General features: G+C 37.8%; 2 gene segments (V, D, J or C); both read left to right on the top strand.

Moving 5' to 3' along the window:
• The first annotated feature begins 2702 nt into the window (after positions 1 to 2702).
• Positions 2703 to 3213, top strand: LOC103126861 (T cell receptor alpha variable 14/delta variable 4-like). The segment is given in 2 exon segments: positions 2703 to 2748; positions 2909 to 3213. Coding segments are annotated over 2 exon segments (351 nt in total).
• Positions 3214 to 7280: 4067 nt separating this feature from the next.
• LOC132533394 (T cell receptor alpha variable 9-2-like) lies at positions 7281 to 7812 on the top strand. The segment is given in 2 exon segments: positions 7281 to 7362; positions 7478 to 7812. Coding segments are annotated over 2 exon segments (381 nt in total).
• Positions 7813 to 12780: the final 4968 nt, after the last annotated feature.

Below are 12780 nucleotides of genomic sequence, written 5' to 3'. Positions count from 1 at the left end.
AAAAATAAAAAAATAAAAAAACAATAAAAAAATAAAAAAACTAAAAAAAATAAAAATACTTAAATAAAAAACTAAAAAAATAAAAAACTAAAAAACTAAACAAATAAAAAATAAAATAAATAAAAATAAATAAAAAAATAAAAAACAAAAAAATAAAAAAATAAAAAAATAAAAAAGCTTAAAAAAACTGAAAAAAAAGCTTAAAAAACAAAAAATAAAAAAACTAAAAACAATAAAAAAGCTTAAAACAATAAAAAACAATAAAAAAAAGCTTAAAACAAAAAAACAATAAAAAAAAAAAAGCTTAAAACAATAAAAAAGCTCAGCTTCCCCAGAGACACACCTTACTAGGGAAAGAGAGAGGCAGACTGGGAGTATGGACCGACCAGTCAACGCCCATGTTCAGCGGGGAAGCAATTACAGAAGCCAGACCCTCTACCTTCTGCAACCCTCAACGACCCTGGGTCCATGCTCCCAGAGGGCTAGAGAATGGGAAGGCTATCATGGGAGAGGGTGGGTTATGGGGATTGGGTGGTGGGAATTGTGTGGAGTTGTACCCCTCCTACCTTATGCTTTTGTTCACTAATCCTTTCTTAAATTAAAAATTTAAATAAAAAAATAAAAAAAAAAACTAAAAAAATAAAACAAATAAAAAAATAAAAAAAAGAAAAAATATTTTAAAAAATCAAAAAAATCAAAAAAATAAAAAAGCTTAAAAAAACTAAAAAAACAAAAAACTTAAAAAAATAAAAAAAATAAAAAACTTAAAAAAGCAAAAAACTAAGGAAAATAAAATAAAATAAAATAAAAAACTGAAAAAAAATCTAAAAAAAATAAAAAAGCTTAAAAAAACTAAAAAAAATAAAAAACAATAAAAAATAAAAAACAAAAAAATAAAAAAATAAAAAATAAAAAAACTTAAAAAAATAGAAAACTAAAATAATAAAAAATCTAAAAAAATAAAAAAAAAATAAAATAAAACAAAAAAATAAAAAAATAAAAAAATAAAAAAATAAAAAACTTAAAAAAATAAAAAACTAAAAAAATAAAAAAATTTAAAAAAGTAAAGAAACTTAAAAAAAGTAAAAAAACTTAAAAAAGAAAAAACAAAAAAGTTAAAAAAATTAAAAAAATAAAAAACTAAAAAATTAAAAATAAATAAAAAATAAAAAATAAAAAAATAAGAAAATTTAAAATAAAAAAATAAAAAAATAAAAAAACAAAAAACCTTAAAAAAATAAAAAAACTTAAAAAACTAAAAAAATTAAAGAAACTAAAAAATAATAAAACTAAAAAAATAACTAAAAAAAATAAAAAAATTAAAAAAACTGAAAAAACTAAAAAGAAATTAAAAAACTTAAAAATATAAAAAAACCTTCACCGTAGGTGGAAGAGCATTTGTTTCCTACCACTTGGAAAATTTATCACAAACCTGGTAACTGCAGTTACTGTCATGGTTCTGGAGGACAGAGATGGACTGAAGTCATTGTGACAGTGGGGCTGCACTTTATCCAGAGGCTCTTGGGAAAAAAATATTTTTTCCCTCTCCCAGCTCCAGTGGTGGCCAGCATTTGTTGGCTTGTGGATGCATCACTCCAATCTTTTGTCTCCAAATTACCACTGGTTACACTTTTCTACCACAGTCTCACTTTTAAAAATATGTATGCGACTACATTAATACATAAACAATACAGGCTAAATCCCTGTCTCACCCTCCTTAACTTAATTACATCTTCAGTGATTCTTTTTGCCACATAAGGGAACACTAGCAGATTCCAAGGACTAGGATCTGGTTTTGTAGAAGTTATTCTATTGCATATCACAGTTGGTAAAACTAGTTTCAAGTAGAAAAAATAACATAGGTTCTGAGTGGTGTTTTGTTGTAAAAACTGACTCAACATGAATCAACTTGTATTCTCATTACTTTTAATTTTACTTAAAATCAAAAAGAAAATTGACTAGCTTATAGATATTTGTATTACTGATTATATAATTTTAATACAATGTATAGATATTAACTGATTTCACAGCCATGATGCAGAAAAATTCATTCACTCCCAAAACACCCTTGTGTTAATATTTTGTACTCACATCTTCTCTCACCCCTAAGTCCTGACTGGCCTTTATTTCTTCTTTGGCATTTTTATCTTTTTTTTTTTGAAATGTCATGTATACTATATAGTCTTCAAATAAAGACTTTATTAGGGCGAAGGTATGAACCTGAGGCTCCCAAGTCCCAGGTTCAATCCTCCGCACCATCATAAACCAGATCTGAGCAGTGCTCTGGTAAAAAATAAAGAAAGAAAGAAAGTGAGGAGAAAGAAAGAAAGAAAGAAAAGAAGGAAGAAAGAAAGAAAGAAAGAAAGAAAGAAAGAAAGAAAGAAAGAAAGGGAGAAAGAAAGAAAAGAGAGTTTATTGACCCAAGAGGAAGTGTGTGTGGGAATGACTCCCAGCACAGCTGTTTGACCTGACCTACTGCAACTTGCTGTACCAGAAAACCTCTGTTTCTTGTTCTGGGGCAGCAGCAGCAGCAGCAGCAGCAGCAGCAGCAGCAGCAGCAGCAGCAGCAGCAGCAGCAGCAGCAGCAGCAGCAGCAGCAACATAACTCAGCATTTCCATCCCGCCCTGTTATTCTTTCTTCATTGTGCAGAGCCCTGGTATTGCAAAAGAAGATATTTTCTGCCCAGTAGAAGAGCTGAAACATGTTGCTCATCCTTCTGAAGGTGCTTGTGGCATCCATGTGTCTAGGTAGGGCTTGCTCCAGTGGTGTGTGCCGCTTCCATGAGCCAAGAATGGTGGGGACAGACATTGTCTTCAGGGTTCTCTAAGAAGGAATAGCAAGATGTAAAACAGAATTTCTTTGTCCCATTGCTTGTCCCTGAACTTTCTGATTGTTTTTTTCTTGTAGGATACAGTATTGCCCAGACAGTGACTCAAGACCAGCCAGAAATGCTTATGCAGAAGGGAAATGTGACTCTGCACTGCACATATGATACCAGTTCTACATCTTATAGTTTGCTGTGGTACAAGCAGCCCAGCAGTGGGGAGATGATTTTGCTCATTCGCCAGGACTCTTACAACCAGGCAAATGTAACTGAAGGTCGCTACACAGTGGACTTCCAGAAGGCAAGCAAGTCCATCAACCTTGTCATTTCAGCTTCACAGCTGGAGGACTCAGCACTGTATTTCTGTGCACTGAGAGACACACAGTGAGAGGCATGTGAGAGGGAGGTGGATCAAAACCTGAGGGCTCTGCTTGATACACACATCTGCTTTGACCAAGTCAAAGAATGCTCACCACAGACAGGTAGTGAAGTGACATCTCTATGTCTTTTTAACTGAAAATAGCAGGAATTGGGATGGTGAGCTGTATGCTGGAAGATCTGTTTTTGTTTTTTTTTCCCCACCAGGATTGCTCCTGGGACTCAGTGTTTATACCACTCTCAGCAGACATTTTTCCTTTTTTTTCAAATAGAGGGTGAGAGACACAGATATATAGAAAGTGAGAGTAAGAAAGAGAAACACCTGCAGCACTGCTCTACCAATCATCCAATTTACTCCCTGCAGGTGGGGTCCTTGTTTGGGACTTAGGTCTTCCCACATGATAACATATGTTCTACCATATGCACCACCAACTGACCCCAGACTCATTGTCTTAATTAAGAAAGAAGTGATGAAACAGAAGGAGAAGAAGAAAATTTAAATGTACTGAATAATGAAAGAGGAATGGGACCATCTTTAACAATTTCTTTGGTCATTCCAATGGCAGACAGACTATTAATCAGAAAGGTGGAATCATCTGAAACCCAGATGAGTGTCTGTTCTTTTTGCAGAACCACTGTGCTATCATCCCAGTCTCTTATGGGTATGGCTCACTCTTTATGAGAGGAACAGAGACAGAAACACAGAAAGATAGGTATAGAGAGAACCAGGCCATCGTATGTGTGTATGCAATGCAGGATCAAACTCAGGACTCACACATATGTAGCCATGTGACATATGAGTGAAAGCCATACATGGAGTAAAGAAAACCCTTCAACAAAGGAATTAGGAAAACTGGACGTCCACATTAAAAATGTGTAACCAGACCATTGAATCAACGACTATATTATTAGACCTCATATTATAACATACATAGAAGAACACTTGGGCAATACACTCTAGGGCCTTAGCATACATGTTGCATTTGGACATTGAGCCCCAAAGTCAATGGAAACTAAATTGGGACTGAATCAAATACAATGAACACCCATGTTCCTCAGACTCATTTAGAAATTGAAGTGGAGCAAACACACCCAAACATGTTTTTCTTCCAGTGTTTAAAAAGATTTATTAACACTAGAGAGAGATGTGGAAGAGGGAGTGAAGGGGAGAGAGAGAGAGAGAGAGAGAGAGAGAGAGAGAGAGAGAAAGAGAAAGATGGAGGAGAGAGAGAGAGACGGTGAGGGTGAGGGAGAGGGAGAGAGGGAGAGAGGAGGAGAGAGAGAGGGAGAGGGAGAAGGAGAGAGAGAAGGAGAGAGAGAGAGGGAAAGGGAAAGGGAGAGAGAGATAGAGAAGGAGAGGGAGGGAGAGAGGGAGAGAGAGATAGAGACAGAGAGAGAGAGGATATCAAAACATCAGTCACTGTGGTACATGTGATGCTGGGTATTGATCTCAGAATTTCTTCTTTAAATTTATTTTTATTTTTTTGTTGCTATCATAGTTATTGCTGGGGTTTGATGCCTGCGCCACCAATGCAATGTTCCTGACACTCGCCTGGCTTGTTAGCTCTTTTTCTTTCTTTCCTCCCTTCTCTTTCTTCCCATCATTTTCTTTCCTTTTCATTTAACAGGGCAGAGAAAGAAATTGAGGGGGCGGGAGAGAGAGAGACACCTGCAGCCCTGCTTCACCACTTGTGAAGCTTTCCCTCTGCAGGTAGGTACTGGCGGCTCGAACCTGGGTCCTTGTGCATTGTAACATGTGCACTCAACCAGAGGCACCGCCACCCAACCTCATGAAAAAACTTCATTCTTCACAGAAAATAAGGGGAAAGGAAAAAAATTATCAACTTTTCCAGGAAAATTTGTTCAAAATTTGTTCAAAAATACATACACTGTATGTATTTTTCCTCTCTTGGGATCAGATTGATACTCCTACTAGGGGCCTATGTTTGACTCTACTATGATATGTTTATTTTTGTTTTCCTGTGTAGAATGCAAGCTATTCCATTATTGTATCTATTCTTTTTCAATTTTATTTATTTATTATTGGATAGTGACAGAGACAGAGAGAAACTGAGAGGGGTGAGGGAGATAGAGATAGAAACTGACACACCTTCAGCTCTACTTCACCACTCGTGAAGCTTTTCCCCTGCAGGTAGGGACCAGGGGCCTGATCCTGGGTCCTTGTGCACTATAATGTGGGCACTTAACTAGGTGCGCCACTTTCTGTCCCCTTAGTGGTACTTTTTTTTGTTTGTTTAAAGAATGAACGGGCTTTCTTCAGACTGTTGTATTGGCACAGTAGAGTGGGTAATTCCCTCTGTCTCCACACTGTATTAGCTGTCTCATGGGGATCAGGGACAGGGGTCTATGAGTGGAATGGGCCATGACCAGTTTCACCATCACATGTACCTGGCTTATGCTACGACTCCGAGGTTTAGCCCACCTGGGTAGTGACTAGAAGTTTGAGGATGCAGGTGTACTGAGTGGGAAGATTGTCATATCCCATTTTATTTTACTTTTAAAAATTTATTTATTTATAAAATGGAAACACTGAAAAGAACATAGGATAAGAGGGGTACAATTCCCACCACTAGAGCTTTGTATCCCATCCCCTACCCTGATAGCTTTCCTATTCTTTAACCCCATAGGAGTATGGACCCAAGGTCACTGTGGGATGCAGAAGGTGGAAGGTCTGGCTTCTGTAATTGTTTCTCCGCTGAACATGGGCGTTGACAGGTCGATCCATACTCCCAGCCCGCCTCTCTCTTTCCCTAGTGGGGCAGGGCTCTGAGGAGCTCCAGGGCATATTGTCCAGGGAAGTCCAGTTGGCATCATGGTAACACCTGGAACCTGGTGGCTGAAAAAGAGTTAATATATAAAGCCATACAAATTGTTGATTAATCATGAACCTAAAGGCTAGAATAAATGGTGAGAGACAGGAGAACTTTTGCAACCGAGAAATCTAGTGTTCAGCATTTTACTTTCCTGACCCCAATACTAAGCAGGGCATTTTATCACTTATGTCATCTCTCTACCAAGAATTTTCAACCAGAACCTCTTCTTCCTACCTTCCTTCCTTCCTTCCTTCCTTCCTTCCTCCCTCCCTTCCTTCCTTCCTTTCTTTCTTTTTCTTTCCTTCTTTCTTTCTTTTTTTTTTTTTTTCCAACCAGAATCTTCTCATGAGGAAATGGTCATTCAAATTTAAACTGATGAAACTTCTCTGAAGCAACTGTCCTAAAGTGTTGAAAATATCATTATTGTGAAAGATCAACGAAAAGGTAGAAAATGCTTAGATTTAAGGAGACTAAAAGTCTTGTCAACTAAATACAATATCTCATCCTTGATTGAACCCTGTACTTGAGGAAGTGTTCATACTTAGATCAACTGGAGAAATCAAGCATAGTTTACATATTAGGGAAAAAAAGCGTTAAGAGTGTATCATATGTATAGGGTTACAGTACTTAAAAACACCCAATAATGACATGCTTTCAACTCCAAGTCATTTTTCTGACATTCTGCTGAAGTATAGACTGATCCATGATGACTATACAAAAACATAAAATCAAAGACTCAAGGAAACTGATTTCTTCTTAGCTATAGAAATATTCTGCTCTATTAAAGAATTCTTTATCAGGTGTCTACTACAAAAAACAAAATTTTAGAGTTCTTAAAAAATCTCTCCTACTTTCTTTTTCTTCTTGTTGCTGGGACTTCACCTCTATAGGCCAATTTTTTTCAGACAGCAAGAATCAGAGAGATAGAGGGTAGAGGTAGAGGAGGGAAAGAAAGACACTGTAGCACTATAGCTTCTGCAGTATGGTAGGGTCTGGTCTCCAACCTGGGTCATATACATGGTACAGCGGGCAGCTTCTCAGAGGAGCTGTCTTCCTGGTCTTATCATTCAGATTCCTAAGAACACTTGAAGATTAAGTTACTGAAAACTAGTTGGAGTCTAGGAGCTGTGCGTTTCATTTCAGATCATGTCCACCAGGGGGGTACAACTTTCAAACACAGACTCTTCCTGTGTGAAATGTAGATGTCAATCATTTTACTGTAACCCCAACATTTCTTCATGTTAAGAACTGAGAGCATTGTTTAGGTGACACTCTAGAGATGAATTCTTCTCCAAGCTTAGTGGCTGTGGTACTGTTAGTGCTTGGTAAGTAAAATGCCTCTTAAAATTTGGATTCTTTTGTTCTGGCAGTAGAATCTGGAACCTAAATTTCATCTGAGATCCTTATGCTCCCAATGGCATGACTCTTATGTTTCAACAGGACAAGTACGTGGTGACTCAGTGACCCAGATGGGAGGCCAACTGACCGTCTCAGAAAAAGCTTCCTTGACTGTGAACTGTACTTATTCAGCCTTGGGATACCTTGTGCTTTTCTGGTACATGCAGTATCCTGGAGAAGGTCTGCAGTTACTCCTAAAAGCCCAGACAGACAAAGCAAAGGGAACAAACAAAGGTTTTGAAGCTACATATGATAAAGAAACTTCCTCCTTCCACTTGAAGAAAGTCTCAGTCCAAGAATCGGATTCAGCTGTGTACTACTGTGCTATGAGTGACACGGTGACAGGAACTGCAGGGGAAGCTGAACTCAAACTCTGAGCAGAACATGACTGCTGACTGTCTCTGACTGTGTGATTCACTCTGGTTCCTGCACAGTCTGTGACTGTTTGCCTCTCACTCTCAATTAACTCAACAATTATTCAAATGGCTAGAGCTTAAGAAGCAAACACTTCCCATACTCAACTAGTTCTTTATTAATAAAATTCAAAGTAAAGTCTGATGTTAATAATTCCTTATCCATGAATATGTTAATTTCCCTAATTTCAAGGTAAGAAAACATAAACTTTGAATTGCTCTCTTGCTTTCCCCCTCAGTCAAAGATCTGCTTCCACAAGTTGTTCCAGTCATTCTAGTAGGCATTGTTGCTTTTCATACTTCTAGAGACCAGAGAAGGTGGGATTTTTATAATTATTTCCTGACAGAATATGACATTAGAGATGATGGGAGAGCCTCAACAAGTCATAGTTATGAATAGAGAAGGCTGGAGAAATCAGGTGGAATATCAGAGCCTCACATATAACTGGGAATAAAAAGAGAAGAGGTCTGGGGGAAACAGCATAATAGTTATGAAAAAGAAAGAAAGAAAGAAAGAAAGAAAGAAAGAAGGAAAGAAAGGAAGAAAGAAAGGAAGGAAACGTTATGTCTGAGGCTCCAAGGCCCAAGGTCCAAGTTTCAATCTCAAGCTCCACTGTAAGCTAGAGTTGACAGTGCTCTGATATATATATCCAAAGAGAGAGAGAGAGAGAAGACATTTATCCTGGTACTTTCCCCAGTAAATCAAATGGTAGACAAATGCTGATGATATTCAGAGAAGGGCAGAAGGGTAGGACTTAAAAGAATGATATGTCAAAGACATGAGTGTTATCTCTTTCATTCTTGGATAGCACATGGATGTGTAAACTTTCTTACAAAATACCAAGTAAGATAATTTTGCAGAGCCAGTAGAATATCAAGCATTAACCTCCTAGTAAAAAGATAAAAAAAGAACATCAAGTATCCACAGTAATCTCTATATCTCCTGATTTTTTCCCCCTAAAATCTAGCAAGGAAATTGAGGACATAAATCCACAGAAGGACAGAAAAATAGATATAAATAGTGAAGGCAACAAAATTTTAGAGGGGGCCAATGTGTGGAGAAATGAAAATTTGCACAGTAGAATAAGTGGCTAGAAATCCCATGCATAGTGTGAGAATCCAAGAAGGATGTACCCCTGCAGAAAGGCATAGGAAACAAAAGTACACATTGCATCTGGCTAACTGTGGAAGTCAACAATGTGTGCATCTGTACACATGTGTATCTGTACAACGCCTGTGTCCGTACACATGCTGAAACGAGCAAACAGATAAAAGCCAGATCACTATCATTGTCCATATAATAAGCAGTGATCACTTTCCAAATTCAGCAGAACACTGGAAATTAGTCATTAATGAGTAACCACCACTCTAGTCTTGGTTTCTGAGTTTGAGTTTTTCTTTTGGAAGATAGATAGAGGAGGAGGAAGAGGAGGAGGAGGAGGAGGAGGAGGAGGAGGACGAGAGCCGCACTAGTAACTATCAATAAGGCGAGGATAGTACTTGAAATTGGGTGGTGCACATGGCAAAGCAGTACACGACTTGAGCTATTTCACCTGCTCTGAGTTTGACTTTTTAAGGATTCCTCTTGTAAGTGATTTCCTGCAGTATTTTTACTTCTTTGTCTGGCTTGTTTTACTTACTGGAGTGTCCTCCATGTCCATTCATGTTGTTACAATGGCAGGATTTCATCTTTTTTTTTTTTTTTTGCCTCCAGGTTTATTGCTGGGGCTTGATGACGGCACTACAAATCCTCTGCTCCTGATGGCCATTTTTTCCCTTCCATTTATTGGATAGGACAAGGAGAAATTGAGAAAGGAGGGGGAGACAGAGAGGGAGAGAGAACGAGAGTCGTTTGCAGACCAGCTTTGATGCTTGTGAAGCTTCCCTCCTGCAGGTGGGGAACCGAGGCTCAAATCCAGATTCTTGTGTAGGTCCTTGTGCTTAGTACTATGGCTTAACCAGGTGTGCCACTGCCCAGCTGGCCCTCAGATTTCATCTTTTTTTTATATTTCATCTTTTAACCATTGAATGTAGGTTTTTTTTCACATCATACTTATTGTGAACAATGTGACAATGAACATGGGAGTGCAGTTAGCGCTTCCAAATAAACCTTTTACTTTCTTTGATAACCTCCCTTTACCAGTTTATCAGATATAACTAGAGCGAACTCAGTCAACTCTAAAGCTCTTGACTCCATAGTGAAAGATCCTTAGTAAAAACTATACATCTGGGAGTCGGGTGGTAGCGCAGTGGGTTAAGCGCAGGTGGCGCAAAGTGCAAGGACTGGCGTAAGGATCCCAGTTTGAGCCCCCCAGCTCCCCACCTGCAGGGGAATTGCTTCACAAGTAGTGAAGCAGGTCTGCAGGTGTCTATCTTTCTCTCCTCCTCTCCATCTTCCTCTCTCCATTACTCTCCATTACTCTCTGTCCTGTCCAACAATGACAACACCAATAACTACAACAATAAAAAAACTATACATGTAAAATATTTTTACAAAGTCTAAAAAAGTTTCTTCCAATTAAATAATTATGAGACATCAAAGTTTTCTTTCCCCAAATTACTGCAAGAAAAAGGCCTCAGGGAAGAAAAGCTTAAATAATTGTCCTTGGAGGAGACATTTTATAGGAGACCAGATTTTTGTAAAAGTCTGATTAAAGATTATCACTGTAGTCAGAAGACTGGTTAAAATTAGTCTACTTTAGATTGTGTACTGGCTATTAATTTAGACACACAACTAGTAGTCATTTGGGTTTTTAATATTAATTTCCCAGAAGGAGTTTTTATTTCATTAAAGTATATAAGACAATCATTGAAGGATCTTATCAATTAAGTCTCACTGGGGATATATGTTGTAGTCTTCAAAAAAGTCAGTTTTGAGAAACATCTTTCTTGAAAAAATTAAAATTCAACTTACTGTCTATAAAGGAGTCAGAGATGGAGCTTTCTCAGGCGTAGGATCTGACTATAAATAAATAAGCTTCTTGTTTCTCTGAGATGGCAGTGAAGACACAATCGTCCTAGGTCATAAACAAAGGACTTTATTATTTTTGACACTGAAAGCAACATGAATGTTGACTGACTTCCCTAGTGCTCTTTTCCTCACTCCTCCAGAATTCAGAAAATGGCATAATTAAATGGTTTGCATGCAATAGGATTGTGTCATAAATGAAAAGCACTTCCCTTGGGAAGAGGTGGATGTTCACTGCTTTTTTCTAATTTTGCAAACAATAAGCAATCTTGGCCTTTGTCTTGAAAGGTCATCACAGGGTTATCTGTCTGCTGCAAATATCACCCTGAGAAAAGATTCAGGTTGAGTGCTCATGATCTTGTAATATTGAAACCAAGCAGGAAGTGTGAGATCAAGAGAGACTCACACTGGACTGTAGACCAACATTATCCTCTCTATTGTATTGCCTTAGTTTCTAGAACTTTCTTTTTGAGTGTGCTACCCTGTTAGCCATCGTGATTAATCTGTCTGACAGAGACTGAGGCTATATCCATTTGACCCATCTAAAACAATATTTAATTAAGGCTACTGTTAGCAAAACTCTTGTTAAAAGAATTAGTCTCTGACTGCAGATTACAATATAAAGGTTCCTGTCTAATTGAAAACTACTATTATAGGATAGACTGAATTGTAGCAGTTAGAATAGAGTCTGTAGAGTCAGATGTGTGGTATGAAATGAGTACAATGCAGTTTGATTAAAAAGTATGCTTAGTGGTGTATTGCACCAAAGTAAAAGACTCTGGAGTGAGTGGGAGGGGGGTGAGTACAGGTCCTGGAAAAGGATGACAGAGAACCTAGTGGGGGTTGTATTGTTGTGTGGAAAACTGAGAAATGTTATGCATGTACAAACTATTGTATTTACTGTTGAATGTAAATCATTAATCCCCCAATAAAAGAAAAAATGTAAAAAAAAAGTATGCTTAGTGTTTTAATAATAAAGTGTGCTCCTGTATGTTAAAATTAAAAAAAAAAAAGGAATTCGTCTAACTTGTGGCATTATTAATCATGTCTCCTAAGATCCCAGATTCAGTAAAAGATGAATAAATCTCGGGTATAGACAATTAGGACACAGTGAATTCATTATGATTCATGCAGAGGAGTTTTGATTCACTGACTTGGGTTAAATTCCCCCCAAAGGGGAGTCAGGCAGCAGCAGCAGCAGCAGCATAAGCGCACGTGGTGCAAAGCGCAAGGACCAGTAAGGATCCCGGTTGGAGCCCCCGGCTCCCCACCTGCAGGGAAGTCGCTTCACAAGCAGTGAAGCAGGTCTGCAGGTGTCTTTTTCTCCTCCTCTCTGTCTTCCCCTCCTCTCTCCATTTCTCTATGTCCTATCCAACAACGAAGATAGACAACAATAATAATTACAACAATAAAGCAACAAGGGCAACAAAAGGGAATAAATAAATAAATTATAAAAAAGAAGACATTAAAAAAATTCCCCAGAAAGAACTGAAAAAGGCAACCACTATTCCCAGCGGAGAGATACTCTGTGGCCTCTTTCTTTGTAGATCTGAAGGCATAGCTTGAAAAGATACAGAGTGAGCCAGCTGGGGATATATTGTTCAACTTGATTAGAGGCAGGATCACTTTAAGTTAGATGAGCAGTATTAGTATTTGCAGACTCTGGTCACTCCTGGGTCAAGACTGTTGATGTTCTGAAGAATATACCTTTGTATCAGTCAGAATGAAAGAAGGTTGTACTTATTTATGTATTTGTACACACTTGGGAATGAGAATCCATGCTGTAAGGCTTCTATTGATGGTCAGACTTTGCAGTAACTTTTAGACTAAGTTTATCCACATAATTTTTTTTCCGTTTTCAGAAACTGGAAGAGCAATCAAACCAGAGTAGGTCAGGCTGCCAGCTGCAGTAGTAGCTCTATTCCAGCAGACTGTACCAGTGTTGCTAGGCTGTGGTACTGGGT

Source organism: Erinaceus europaeus, chromosome 16, assembly GCF_950295315.1.
Source record: "Erinaceus europaeus chromosome 16, mEriEur2.1, whole genome shotgun sequence".
Classification (NCBI taxonomy): domain Eukaryota; kingdom Metazoa; phylum Chordata; class Mammalia; order Eulipotyphla; family Erinaceidae; genus Erinaceus; species Erinaceus europaeus.
This window is presented reverse-complemented; position numbering and strand designations above follow the sequence as displayed.